The 14,542-nt window shown below is 49.8% G+C and overlaps 1 protein-coding gene across 1 annotated transcript in view; it reads right to left on the bottom strand.

The window, feature by feature from the left end:
- The window catches only part of JPH2 (junctophilin 2), a 64,959-nt gene that overhangs the window by 29,410 nt on the left and 21,007 nt on the right, over window positions 1-14,542 (bottom strand). Inside the window, exon 2 of the mRNA XM_059037761.2 lies at window positions 9,456-10,239. Within this exon, the coding sequence (XP_058893744.1) occupies window positions 9,456-10,239 (784 nt within the window). The remainder of the gene's footprint in view (window positions 1-9,455; window positions 10,240-14,542) is intronic.

Genomic DNA, 14,542 nt, shown 5'->3' with positions numbered 1-14,542 from the left:
AGCACTGGCTTCACATGGTCAGACCTTCCACTGGGACGTGGGGAAACCCTGGCATCGGAGGAAAGGGGAATTTTTCTCGCAAAGGTGCAGGCCGTTGGCCTGTCCGTTCTCTGACTGCTGTTTAGGCTGAAATATCAAGCTGGAAAGGTTCCGGAGTCATACTGAAAGCACAGTTTACAGGGCTGGGGGTGGGGGAGACAAAATGCTTCTTCCTACCTCCCAGAGGCCTGTCCTCTTCCGGGATGACCTATTAAGTGTGACCTATTAAATGTGACCCCAAAACCAACCGAGGTTTCAGAAGAGCCTCCCAAACTCTGCCCCCTGGCCACGCTCCTCTCTCTGGGTCACTGTCCCTTTCTAGGCCTCAGTTTCTCCATCTGTAAAATGAGCACATTGGGCCATGTCCCTTGACCGGCTTTTTCTGAGGACGGATGGGAGTGATGCTGTCTTTTCTCTGCTTCTCCTGTCTCCAAGCTTGGAAGGCCTGGCTCCCCCCAAAAACACCGCCTCACAGTTTGACTATCTCCCTGCTGCCAGGGACCCAGGCAAGATCTTCTCCACAGACCACTCGGCTCAGAGGCAGCCTTAGAGTCCCAGCTGCCTCATGTATATCATGAGAATCCAGCTCTGACAACTCAGGAAATTCCATTCATCCCAGCCTTGGGTCTCTGGGAGCAAAGGGATTTTGTCCATCTGGCAATTCTTGAAGGACGGATGTGATGGGGGGCAGGAATCCGGGGCTGGGGGCCTTCCCAACATTTTGAGGCCACCCCCTGAGAGTTTAATCCCCCCTGATGGAATCGCATATTCACGAATCTCTGGAGGTGAGCCAGAAACAGAACAAGGGGACACTTTTGCCTCTGTGGGCCTGGGCAGCTGATGGTGATCACTGAGTCCATGGAACACCTGACTGTCCTCAAACAATGTGGCAAAGATGCAAAAAGGATGATAAGCATGGTGTTGGTGATGGTGTGAGGAAAACTGCCCTCACACAGCTGTACATTGTTGAAGGGGGTTATAAATTTGCTGTAGTCCTTTCGGAGATTAACTGGGGCTCTGCTAATAATTAAAATGCACATTCTTTTGGACTCGGCAATGCCGCTTCTAGGAACTTAATCCATAAAAGTACATCTGTGCAAGCAGGGACAGGCAGAGACATGGGGGCACCCCAGCAGGCTAATGGCTTGACAAACCTTGCAACAAATATTCTTAAATATCTACTGAACAAATATGGAGGGGTGGTGGGACCTTTGACAGGGGTGATTTGGATTTTTGCTTGTTTGTGTTAATCCACTCAAGAGTACCATAGACCTTGTCAGGGGAGACCACAGAATTTCCATTTTGACCGTGAACGTCAAGAGTCAGTCCCTTGCAAAGACCTGGGCTAATGGCATTATATTTCCAATGCATTCTGGTGGTGCTCAAATATCCCCGCTAGGATGAGGTACCTGGCTGAGCCATCCTTTTAACCAGCTTCATGAGCAAGAATATGGTCCAAGGATGTTCACTGCAGCCTCGTTTGTAATTGTAAAAACATGAGATGGTTTCAGTCTCCATCGAGAGAGATCTGGCTGAACAAATCATGGTACATCCAAACTGTGGAATATAATGCAGTTGTTAAAAAGATTAAGGCAGTATGTGCATAAGGTGAAAAGATCTCAAAACGTACTAAGTTTAAAAGCAAGCTGAAGAACATTATGTAGGTAGTCCCAGTTGTAGAAAACGAAAACAAAAAACACAAACCAGAATAGGTAAATGGAAGGATGCTATAAGTGAACTGTTAACAATGGTTAGTTACTTCAGAGGTGCAACAGAGGTGGAAGAAGAAAAGGGGTTTTATCTTCTATTATTCTGAATTTCCTTAAATTTTAGCAAGTATGTTTTTCTGAACAATGTAAAAAAAGAAAACAAAAAAAAAAGAGGAAAGAGAGAAGTTCACTGTATCTCAAGTGGCAGAAACTGTCCTGGATAAGATCAGACTCCGGGGCCAGAATTATAGTTCTATCACTTACTAGCTATGTGACTTGGAACATGTTTTAACAATCTCTATGTGCCACAGCTAGAACTAGATGAGTGAATTTAGCTAAGTATTTAGAACAATGCCCGCTGCATAGTAAGTTCGAAACTCCTTAACCTGGCATTCAAAGCCGTCCTCACCTGGCGCTAGGCTGCCTTCCCGGGCTCATCTCTAATCTCTTTCCCCACCCACACCAGCCCTGCCAATGACTCATGGCTCCCAAAACAAACCACACACATTCCTACCTCTGTGGCTTTACCTGGAATGACCTTTCTCTCCCTCGTCTCCATCTGCAAACTCCTAAGCAGAGTCACCCATCACCTGCAGGGAATCTCCCAGACCACCTCTGGGGCAGTTAGTAACTCTTTGCTCACTTGTCCCTCTAACCCACCACTGACTGTGTCAAATCCCATTCTGTCTTGGCCCCTAGGCTGTGAGTCCCCAGAGGACGATGGCCATGCTAATCCACTGGGTGACCAATGCCCCAGCACAAGCATGGCCCAGGGTAAGTGCTAATCAATGTTTGTGAAAGAAATAAAGCCAAAGGTCAGATCACAGTTAAGACCATTCTAGAAACAGATCTCCTGGCTCTGGGGTCTCAACTCCCAGTTCTGCCATTACTCAGAGGAATGACCTTGTTTGAGATACTTAACCTGTCTGTGCCTCAGTTTCCTCATCTGTAAAATGGGAATAATAGTACCTTCCTCATAGGGTTGTCTTGAGGATTAAGTGAGTTAATATACGTAAGGTACTTAGAATCCTTCTGGCTCCTAGAAATAAGGACTACATGGATTGTTGTTAAATAAAAATTAAACAGGCTCGAACATGGGCAATTACCTAGACCCACCTTGACCTAGCCTAGGGCCAGACCCTCTACCCCAGGATGGTAATGCACACCCTGTAGGTGCTGGAAATGGGCATTGGCAGATGTCAAGTCACAGCTTGAAATAGCATCAGACCATTCTTCTTGTTGGTCAAGGACAAACCTCAGTCAGGTGCCTACAGGTCTCTCAGACCTGTCAATCTCTTGTCAATGTCTCTTTTTAGCAAAAAGAAAGCAGTCTTCAGGATTAGGATCTTCGGAATTAATAGTTTGACCTCAGACTTGAATAACATCACTCTGCTTTCAGAACTTCCCGTGCTATGTGTCTCTCACTTTCAACAGGGAGTCGAAAGTCTTCCTTTTCAATAATTGTACATATTCTGAAGTAAGTTGATTTAAAGATAGAGATTAAATTGGAAAGCAGAGGTGATACATGGATATAGCAAAAATTGGGACTCTGGCATGCAGAAGATGCTAGTTTGGGAAACAGTCGTAGGGACTGTGAGAGAAGACAGAGGCTTCCCTTGGGGTGATATCATTCTCAGGGAGACTCAGATCAGTACAAAATGATTCATCATAACCGGATTCATTGTAACAGCATATATCTCCTTGCATGCCGTCAAAGCAAAATCCATTTACATGGGCTATCTCTTTTACTCTCCGCAACAGTACTTTGAAAGAGAATTAACATAATTCCCGTTTGACTGAAAGGGAAAGTGAGACACAGGAAGGTGAGGTAACTTGCTTAAGGTCACACAGCTTGTAAGTAGCTGAACCCAGATTCAAACCTGGGACAGTTCAATGCCATAACCCAAGCTCTTAGCTACTTACCCAAGAAATTCACCTCCCAGCAACTCACAAAGCCAACTCTAACCCTGCATTCAACTTGGGAATTTCCAGGGTCAATCTGGGTGTGTGTCTGTGTGTGTGTGGGGGGGTAGTTTGAAATAGGGGTGGGGAGGTGTTGGAGCAGAGGACAGACCAATTCAGGGGGCCCAGTGTTCAGGGCCACACTGATGCCACCCTGGTCAAAAACCTGAGATGTTCCAAAGCTAACACCCTGGGGCAGCTGAGATCTCCTGCAGGCCAGCGGCACCATGACAACAATTAGAACAAGAATCCTAGACAATGACAACAGAAGCTAGCACTCACTGAGTCCTGCTTCCAGCTCTGTGCTGAGTGCTGCATATACAGTCTCTGATTTAACCCTTGTGAAAACGTTTTGAGGTAGATACCATTATTCTCCTTTTAGACATGAAAGAATTAAAGTCTGGAGAGAAGATGAAATTTAGCCAGCAAGAGGCAGAGCCAGGGCTTCCCTGGTGGCGCAGTGGTTGAGAGTCTGCCTGCCGATGCAGGGGACAGGGGTTCGTGCCCCGGTCTGGGAAGATCCCACATGCCGCAGAGCGGCTGGGCCGGTGAGCCATGGCTGCTGAGCCTGCGCATCCAGAGCCTGTGCTCCGCAAGGGGAGAGGCCACAGCAGTGAGAGGCCCGTGTACTGAAAAAAAAAGAAAAAAAGAAGAGGCAGAGCCAAAGCCCCACTCTGAACCACTCCTTGTGCTCCTTCCAGACGGGAGTCATTTATCAGGGTGTTGTCATGACAACCAGAAAAGTTTAGCCACCTCCCCAAATATCCCAGCTTCCCTCCACAGCCCAGTATCCATGACCTTAAAAGGCATTACAAAAAGAGTTCGTAGTCACAAAATCAGGAACCATGAAGCCAGCTCCCCCTTGATCACTCAGTGACTGTGGGTATCTCTTTGTCCTTTTCTGTACCTCCGTTTCCCCATCTGGTCAGTGAAGGAGTTAGACTATCTCCTTAGGGCCCTGAATGGGTCTAGAGCAACACTGTCCAAGAAAAATATAACGTGAGACACGTGTAATTTTTTTAACTTTTCTAGTAGCCACATTCAAAAAATCTAAAAGAAACAAGTGAAATTAATTACAATAATACATTTTCTCTAACCCACTATATCTAAAATATAATCATTTCAAACTGTAATCAATATAAAAAATTATTACTAGGTTACTTTACATTCTTTTCTCACTAAGTCTTTTTTTTTTTTTTTGGCTGTGTTGGGTCTTTGTTGCTGCGCACGGGCTTTCTCTAGTCGCGGCAAGTGGGGATTGCTCTCCATTCCGGTGTGTAGGCTTCTCTTGTTGTGGAGCACGGGCTCTAGGCATGCAGTCTTCAGTAGTTGTGGCACACGGGCTTCGCTGCTCTGCGGCATGTGGGATCTTCCTGGACCAGGGCTCGAACCCGTGTCCCCTGCATTGGCAGGCAGATTCTTAGCCATTGCACCACCGGGGAAGCCCCTCTTACTAAGTCTTTGAAAGCCAGTGTGTGTTTCACACTTGTAGCACATTTCAGTTCACATTAGCCACATTTCAAGAGCTCGACACACACATACGGCTGGTGGCTACCATATTGGACAGCACAGATCTAGAATCATTTTCAATCCACAGCCCATTTTAGGGGATGAGACTTCTCAGCTTTCCCCTTTTCCCTGAGAAAGCTGTCCTGATCCTAGACTTTGAGCTGATAGCTTCCATGTAAGCCCAGGGCAGGGTGCCTGAGGCCACAATAGACAGAAACCCTAGGCCTGCCTGGGCCTGAAGGCTGGTGGGAAGGCTTTCTGTTCTCTGCAGCCCGATTACTCACCAAAGGCCCTGGGAGAAAGGCAACCCTGCTTTTCCTCCTAACCCAAAGATTACCTTAATTGGAAATTCAATCTGAGTTTAAAACCGAGTCGGGCAGCTGCCCCCCACATGCCACCAGTCCTGTGGGCATCCAGGATGAGGAATCCAAATCTCCCCTACACTCCCCTCCCAGTGGCACCGCGTGGAGGAAGCTGGCACCACCTTCTCACTCCAGAGACTCAGTGCCCCGCTGTGGGCCTGGCAGCCTTCTTGGAGGCAGCTCAACACCTTCATGTTCAAGGGCACAGTCTTGGCAGGATGGACAGGGAAAGCAAAGGGGCAAGAGTTTGCTCCCAGCAGGGGAGAGCTTGGGGAAATCCCTCCTTTTCTCCAAGCTTCCATTTCCTCACTTTTAAAAGCGAACACGTTAAATGACGGCAGTGACTGCTTTTACTGCCGGCTGCTCTGTGCCAGGCATTTTACAGGCATTAGCTCATCTACTCCCCCCCAAAACCCTAGGAAGAAACAAGATCCAGGGTTCAGAGTGGTGAGGCAACTTTGGCAAGGTCACATAGCAATTCAGTAGAAGAGCCAGAATTCTAACTCCTGGTCTTCCAAATCAAGAGCTTCAGCTCTAACCTAATCTAAGCTCTGCTGTGTCCCAGGGTGGCCCCAGACAGTCCTGGCTTATACCTGTCGTAACTATATACACTTGGCATAATAATTTTAAATGTTCCATTTGGAAGAAGAGACAAATCTTCCGTACAGAAGGATTCCAAATAATGTATGTGGATACGTCCCCCTCCAAAAGGTAGAGCTTAATTCCAGACCGTTCTCCGTCCTGAGTGTGGGCTGAACTTGATGTCTGTGTTCCAAAGATTAAATTAGGGAAAGGGGAAAATGGTAACTTTACAGTAGAAAAAGCTGGCAGACACCACTTTAAAGTCTGGCGTTTAGGTAACAGTGAGGTATGAATGTTGGCTTTGATGAATGTATTATTGTAATGAAAGAAGTTAACATTAGAGGGATCTGGGCGGAGAGTATATGGGAACTCGCTGTACTATCTTTGCAACTTTTCTGTAAATCTAAAATCAGTACAACATAAAAGTGTTATTTTTAAAAAGTGCCCCCTTTTACTCATAAAAATGTCCAAGTTTGGACAATAAATTATAGGATCGCCTGGTCACAAGCCTGGCTCTACCCCTAACCAAGAAGTCTTCAGAAAATTACCCATACCTTCTTTCTGCCTTAATGATACTAACTACTCATACGTTCACGACAATTTAAAGTTTACAAAGTTTCGAGTGGGAAAATGTGCTGCTTAAAGCTTTGGAATCAGAAAGCCAGGGGCTGAAGCCCTGGTTCTCTCACTTGCTTGTCAGGTGGGCTGAAAGAGATCGTCTTCCTTCTCTGGGCCTCAGTTTCCACATCTGTAAAATGAATTCATCGAAGGACGACAATGACTAGTAATATTTATGAAGTCCTTGCTGGGTGTCCAGCACTGTAGTAGATACTGTGATCTGCTACCCAGCTTCCCCTTTAGAACCAAGGACTTATTTCTCCCCTCCCCCCGCCCCCAACCCAGCTGGTCAGAGTGCTGTCCACTGTCAGTCCTGTCCAGGGATCGCCCTTGGCCGAGGGGAGCCATCCAGCCCCAGGACATGCCCCTTTCTGGAGGTTAGCCCGCATCCAGTGCAGAGGGTGTAGAGATCCAGCTCACTCCCTTCAACCTGGGATAACTCTGAAGGTCACCTCCACTGCAGGCTGCCCCTTGTGGTGGGCTGATGCATTGTGGAGACTGCACTGCAGCCCAGCATCTCCCTCTGCCCAATCCTGCCGCCTTCCCTTCGCCACAGGTGTCGATCCGGAGAGGCCTCCTGTAAACTTCCTGCACGCTAGTCTCCATCTCAAAGTTGGCTTCCAAGGGATCTCATGCCCTGACAGGGCTGTGAACCACTGGACTTGCACTATGTTTCTTAACTCTCAGACCAACCCCATTTTTATACATGAGACAACTGAGGTTGATTTAGCCAAGAACATACAACTAGGCAATGGTGGCACCACAGATGGGGAAACGGAAGTTCAGATGGGCAAACTGATTTGCCCAGGTCTGAGCTGAAAGATGGTAGGGCCAAGATTTGGCCCTCGGTCTGCTTAATCCTGAAGACCACAGTGCGAAAGCCTCCAGCCCAGTTCATTCTGAGCCACCAGCAGGACTGCCATAGGCACTGGGACAGGCTGGTACCTCTCACCACTGTCCTGCCGAGCCCTCTGCTGTCCCCGCAGCTCAGCCACATTTGCAAAATGGGAATCATAATAGTACCTACCTCCTCACGATCTCGTAAAGATTAAATGAGTTAATGTATGTAAAGACCTCAGAATGGTGACTGGCTCATAGGAAGCTCTTTATAAGTATTAGGTTAAAAGAAAATCACATAAGCAGCATAAAGTTGCAGCTGTGAGATGTTCTGAGAAGACATCCATGCAGCTGCTGTGATGGGGGATTGGGCCTCATCAGCTCTCTATGGGGGTCAGGCTTGACCTGAGCTCTGAAGGAAGAATAGAAACTAAGGGGGTAGCAAGAGAAAGGAAGAGCAGTCCAGGCAAAGGAAGCAGGAGGAACAAAAGCCTTCTGACAGGAAGAACCAGAGAAGGATAATAAAAGGCCAGTGTGACTGGTACAGAGAAAAAAATCCAGGTCCGAGGAAAGGGTGGTAGAAAATGAGGCTGGATAGGAGGGGAGGAACCACCTACGACCTGGCCACTAGCTACCTGGGTGATTTGGGACAAGTCACGTCATCTCTCAGTGCCTCATTTAGCTCATCTGTAAAATGGAAATAAAAATAGTACCAATATTATAAAGCCATTAAGGAGACTGAATGAGTCAATACTTGTAAACCACTTAAAATAGTGCCATGCACACAGTAGGTGGTATAAATCTTTGAAGGCAACATTGGAACTTTTTCTGAAGTACAATAAAAAGACATAGAGGGGCTTGAATATGGATGAAAGGGTAGGTACTGAATGGATGGAGGGTGGATGGTTGCAGGGCTGGCGGATGGGTGGGTGGAGGTGGTTTAGTGAATGGAAGGGTGGATGGATTGTTGGATCTAAGTATGGTTGGGTGATGAAGGCCGATGGATGGATGGATGCAGAATGGATGGATAGTTGGATGGCTGGGTAGGTGGGTGGGAGTGGATGTTGTTTCAGTGAATGGAAACATGACTGGGTAATGGGGTGATTGGATAAATGGAGGTAACTGGGTGAATGAAGGTGGCTGGGTGAATGGATGCATGGCTGAATAGGATGGCTGGTGGTTCAGTGGATGGGAGAAGTTGAGTGAAAGTGGGTGCTGGGGATGAGGGGATGGATGGGTGGTTGAATGGGTGCCTGGGCGGTTGGATGAATGGCTGGTGGCTGGATGTGTGGATGACTGCATGGTGGGGTGAGTGTAAAGATGGAAGGTTGAATGGGTGGATGATTGGGTGGATGGGTGGTGGTCTGGGTGGATATTAGAGAGGTTGAGCGGCTGGAGGTGGCAGGATGGATAGAGGCGGGTGAACGGAGGGGTTGGGTGAGTGGATGACTGGCTGGATGGTTGGATGGGTGACTGGGTGGTCGAATGAGTAAGCAGGAAGTTAAGGGGCTGGGTGGATAGGTGGGTAGAGAGATGGTTGTTCACGTTGATATTACAACGGTTGGGTGAATGTAAGGTTTAAGGGAAGGGAGGGGTTGGGTGGATGGGGGTCACTGAGTGTATGGATGGATGATGGACAATGGATGGATGGGTGAACAGGTGACATGAGATCCCGAAGCACCTCCAATGAACCCTCTATATAGAGTCCTCTATATAGAGTCATGGAGGAGCCCCTGATGGAGAAAGAAGCCGAAACAGGGCCTCCTAAGTTGCCCTGGCCCAGGATTTCTTCCCCGAGCGGAGCACAACCCATCTGCGCCCGCCCCCGGGGTCCTACCTGGAGGCGGCGATCTCGGCCTTCTGGCGCGCGATGGCGGCGGCGCGCTGGGCGCCCTCCACGCTGTGCTCCACCTTCTGGCGGACCTTGCTGCTCTTGAGCGGCAGCACGCGGCGCTTGGTGCCCTTGACCAGCACGTTGTGGCGGTACTTGCCCTCCTCGCGGTGGCCGTCGGGCAGCGTGGTGCAGCCGTAGCCGTGGCGCAGGTTGTCCAGCCACTCGCCCTCGTAGCGGAGGCCGCTGGAGCGCTCGCTCACGCCGAAGCCCGAGCGCTTGTCGTTCTTCCACTCGCCCATGTAGGTCTCTGTGGTGGTGGCGTCGATGTCGGCCTCGAAGGGCGCGGCCTCGTCGGCGCCCTCGCCCAGGCTGGCGGTGGACGCGGCGTCGCTGGCGCCCGAGCTGAGGTCGCTCTTGAGGAAGCTGACGCGGCTGCGCTGGCTGCCCAGGGACGCGCGCGACTCGGCGCGGCGCAGCTTCCCGAGCAGCGCGCCCCTCTGGAACAGGCCGCCGCCCTTGGCCGCCCGTGCCGCCGCCGCCTCGGCGTTGGCCAGGAGGCTGAGCGCGAAGCCACCGCGCGGGATGGCGGGCGCGGGCAGCGTGGGGCCGTCGGCGGCCGGCGAGGCGGGTGAGTCCGGGGCCACCGTGCCATTGCTGTGCTCGCTGCGCAGGGACGAGAGCGACGTGCGCAGCGGCGAACGCACCACCACGGCCATCCCGTAGGGCACGCTCTGGCGCACGCCGTAGCCATGGCGCATGCCGTTGGTGAACTGGCCTTGGTACGTCCCTGCGGGCGAGGAGAGGGCGGTCAGTGGGGCGGCCCGACGGGACCCCCGGGGGCGCCGGGGCGGGGGCGGGCCAGGCCGTTGCGGGGCAGGGAGGGCGGAGTGACCAAAGCCGGTGAGGCTCCGAGTGTGTGAGGTTGCGTGAGTGAGTGTGGGAGAACAAACGCGTGCAAGCCAGAAGTCTGCGTAGCGGTGTGAATATTTCCGTCGGTTGAGAACGTGGCAAGGCCACGAGCGTGCAAGATGGAGTGAGGTGGTGTGACGCCGAGTGTCGGTGTGTGAAGTTGTACGGGAAGGCGGGGCCCTGGGAGTGCGTGCCAGGACACGATCAGACAGGCCGGAAGGAGTTTGCATGCCCGGTGTGAGTATTTCTGTTGGTGGGAATGCGCCAGGATCTTTACTGTGCGAAATCGGGTGAGGTTGACTGAGTCTGTCTTAAGTGTGAGGTTGTGTGAGCAGATGAGGCTCTGTGAGTGTGCACAGATTTGGAATCACACAGAGCAAATGAATGTGCCAGAGTGCGTGTGGTATGACAGTGAGTTTGTGCAGTAGCGTGAATATTGCATTTGTGTGAGTGTGCATGTAGAAGCTTGAGTGTGCAAGACGGTGTGTGCACAGAGGGTGACCGAGATCACGTGAGCATGGGAGGTATATAAGGTTATGAGAGCATTTGAGGTCTTAAGTATGCAGGAAAGGCAAAGTTGAGTGAGGGTGCAAGACTGCTAGAAAATCAAAGAGTGCAAACTTGTGAGCAGGCAAGACTCTGTCGGTATGTGAGGTTGAATGCGTGTGCATGGTTATCCTAGTGTGCAAGGTGATGGGAAAGTCCAAGGTCATGAATGGATAAGACGGTGAGTTTGCATAGCAGTGTGAATGTTGCAGGGCACAGGCGAGTGTGTATTTGTGCAAGGCCATGGGTAGAGAAGACTGTTAGGAACGTGCCTATCGGTGTCCTTTGACTCTGTGAGCTCATGAGTGTGTGATGCAGTGTGTACACACTGGAGTGAGTGCCCAGTGGAGGTGACATTATGGGTATGTGTGAGGTCTGAGTACACAAGGCCATCTGAGTGTTAAAGCACAAAGAAGTAATCTGAGACACTCGAGGCTGAGTGAGTGTGTGAAGTTGTGTGCATTAATGAAACTGATACCGTGTAAGACGACGTGTACACAAGATGGCGTGTACAGGGAGCTGGTAACAAGAAGGCCTTGCATGTCCATGAGTGTGAATACCTGATCTCCTGGGAAATAGAATCTGTGCATGTGGCCACGACGTGAATAGAGAGGCAGCACAGAGTAATGGTTAAGAGCACAGACTGCGGAGCCAGGCTGGCTGGGTCCGAACACTGCCTCTGCCCTTGCTAGCTGTGTAACCTTGGGCAAGTGACTTAACCTCTCTGAGGCTCAGCTTTCTCACCCGTCAAACAGGTAACAATTGCCTCTTACCTCATAGGGTTGTTGGAGGTTTGAGTTAATATTGCTGAAAAACTAAGAAAGAAAAGATATGTGTGATGTGATTTTACAAAGTTATGCTAGCGTGTGAGGTCACCTGAGTTGTATGAACAACTATATGATACAAAGGTGACAAAATATCTTCGTATTCCACCCCCATCCTAACAGGCTGTGCTCCCCAGGGCTCCGTCCAAAACTTCCTCCCCATCCTCCTTGGGTGATTGCATCATCTGGTGTTTTTATAACTGCCATCTGTGTCCTGCAGATTCTCCTGAATATATCCCCAACTTCTTCCCCTCTGCAGCTCCATGTGTTGCCTTGGAGATGGATGCCCCCAGATGTTACACAGCATCTCCAACTCAACACCTCCCCTCACCCCCACGCACAACAGTTCTACCTTCTTGGTCTTTCTGTCCGCAGCAGCACCACTGAAAGCCATCTCTCTGCCTTCATCTTTGTGCCTTTTGTATGTAGAACAGTGCCTGACACATCATGTTCACTGAAGTGAGGGGGGAAATTCAGAGCCGTTGTTTTAAACACAAGCTGATGTGCTGCCCTGGTTACCCAAAAAAACCAAATGGCTTGCCAACAAATACCCAGGATGGCTGGTGAGGGACTCTTAAGGTCAACCCAACAGGCATGTTCCCATTCGGACCTTTGCACTGGCTGTTGCCTCTGCCAGGAACTTTTTTCCTCCCTATATCCTTCAAGTCTTTGCTCACTGAGGACTACCTGACCACCCTATGTAAAACTGCAGTTGGGCTTCCCTGGTGGTGCAGTGGTTGAGAATCTGCCTGCCGATGCAGGGGACACGGGTTCGTGCCCCGGTCCGGGAAGATCCCACATGCCACGGAGCGGCTGGGCCCGTGAGCCATGGCCGCTGAGCCTGGGCATCCGGAGCCTGTGCTCGGCAACGGGAGAGGCCACAGCAGTGAGAGGCCTGCATACCACAAAAAAAAACCAAAAAAACACAAAAATACCCTGCAGTCTGCCTGTGTCCCCACAAGCACCAAGATATCCATGATCTACTTTTATTTTTTTTCTATAGCATTTATCACCTTCTGACATACCATATGACTTATTTATTTATATTTTATTGCTTTATTGCTTTTCCTCCCCTGCTAGAATGGAAGCCTTGTGGGTGCAGGGATCTTTCCTGTTTTCTGTTCTGATGTATTCCCAGCACCTGGGACAGTGCCTGGCACATAGAGGTGCTCCAGAAATATTTGCTGATTGATTGGCTTGAACCTGTCCAGAAACGCCATCTCACTGTGTGACCTTGGGTGACTCTCTTCCTTCCTTCCAGGCTCGATTGCCCCATCAGTCAATGACATGTTGGTGATGAAGCTCTAAGGTTTGGCCTCACTTTGAGATGCTGGGCTTCTAGGAATCAGGGCACTGTGACTCTGGAGGCAAAGGCTAGTGAGTCCCCATGACTCCACGTGGCCCGGCCCCTCCCAGCACAGACTGCTCCAGCTCCGGGTCCCACGCCTACCCAGCCCCAGCCCTTTGTGTGTGAAGAGACCCCATCAAGGATCACGTACAGTGCAGGGGGTTCACTTACACCTCTCAGCCATCCTGTGAGGTGGGTCTTATGCAGATGCTCATTTACTGGAGAGGAAGTTGGTGATCTGAGAAGTTACTAGACTTGACCGAGGAAGCAGGATCAAAACCCAAGTCTATCTGATGCCCAAAGCTCATGCTCTGAGCCCACAGTTCTCAATCCTGGCTCCATGTGAGAGGCTAAAGATAAAATACAGATCCCCGGGCCTTGCCACCTGAAATTCTGCTTTAATTTGTTGGGGAGGGTGTCTGGTGCTTCTGGCCCCTCAGTACGGCGGGCAGGAACAGCCAGGGGTGAGAGGACAGTAGGGCTCACCTCCCTTCCATGACCAGCCACGAAAAACCAACGATCAGAGAATATCAACTATAACAGGGCCAAAGTGAAATGGAGAGAGACAGAGAGAGATGAGAGCATTGGGCATGACCTCGCAAAGGAAGATGCAAATATGCCGTCCGTTTCTTAGGTGGATGGATGCTCAGAGAGGTTATGTGACTTGCCCAAAGTCACACAGTGAGGAAGAGGCAGAACTGGGATTTGAGCTGAGGTCTGACTCAAGGGGGGAAGGAGGTTATGTGGCAAGTGTAGAGAATAAAGAAATGAGAGTGTGGTACAAAGGATGAAAATGTGAGGAGACAGATAGAAAACTATTATGCTCCATTTTCCAAGCTCATCCACATGGGGCCACATTGTGTGGGAAGCAGGGGGACAGAGAGAGAGACAAACTGGTTTCAAACACCATCTAAGCTGGGGAACCTTGACCAAGCTACTTCTTCTGATTCTCAATGTCCTTACCTGGAAAGTAGAAAGATAATACCTGTTTTCCAGCTTCTTTGGGAGACAACAAAAGATGGAAACAACGCAAATGTCCATTAACTGGAAAATGGGTAAACAAACTGGGCTCAACCACACAATGGAATACTAGTCCGCAATAAAAAGTAGCATGTTACTGAAACACACACCAGCATGGATGGATCTCAAAAATATACCGAGGGAATGAAGCCGGAGACAAATCACATGATTCCAATGACATGAAAGCCTGGAAACTAAACTATGGTGATAGAAAGCAGATCCGTGGTTACCAGAGGGGTAAGGGGGATCCACTGTGCAGGGGCACAAGGGAACTTTCTGAGTTGATCTAAATGTTCTGTATCTTGACTATGCTGGTGGTTACACAGGTGTAGACATTTGTCAAGACTGTGCACCGTGGGGGTGTGGGGGTGTGTGTGCTGAATTGGGCAATTGGGATTGACATGTATATACTGATGTGTATAAAATTGATGATTAATAAGAAC

The sequence above is a fragment of the Kogia breviceps genome, chromosome 14 (assembly GCF_026419965.1).
Source record: "Kogia breviceps isolate mKogBre1 chromosome 14, mKogBre1 haplotype 1, whole genome shotgun sequence".
Classification (NCBI taxonomy): domain Eukaryota; kingdom Metazoa; phylum Chordata; class Mammalia; order Artiodactyla; family Physeteridae; genus Kogia; species Kogia breviceps.
Note: the sequence above shows the minus strand (reverse complement) of the source record. Positions and strands in the feature narration are given on the sequence as shown.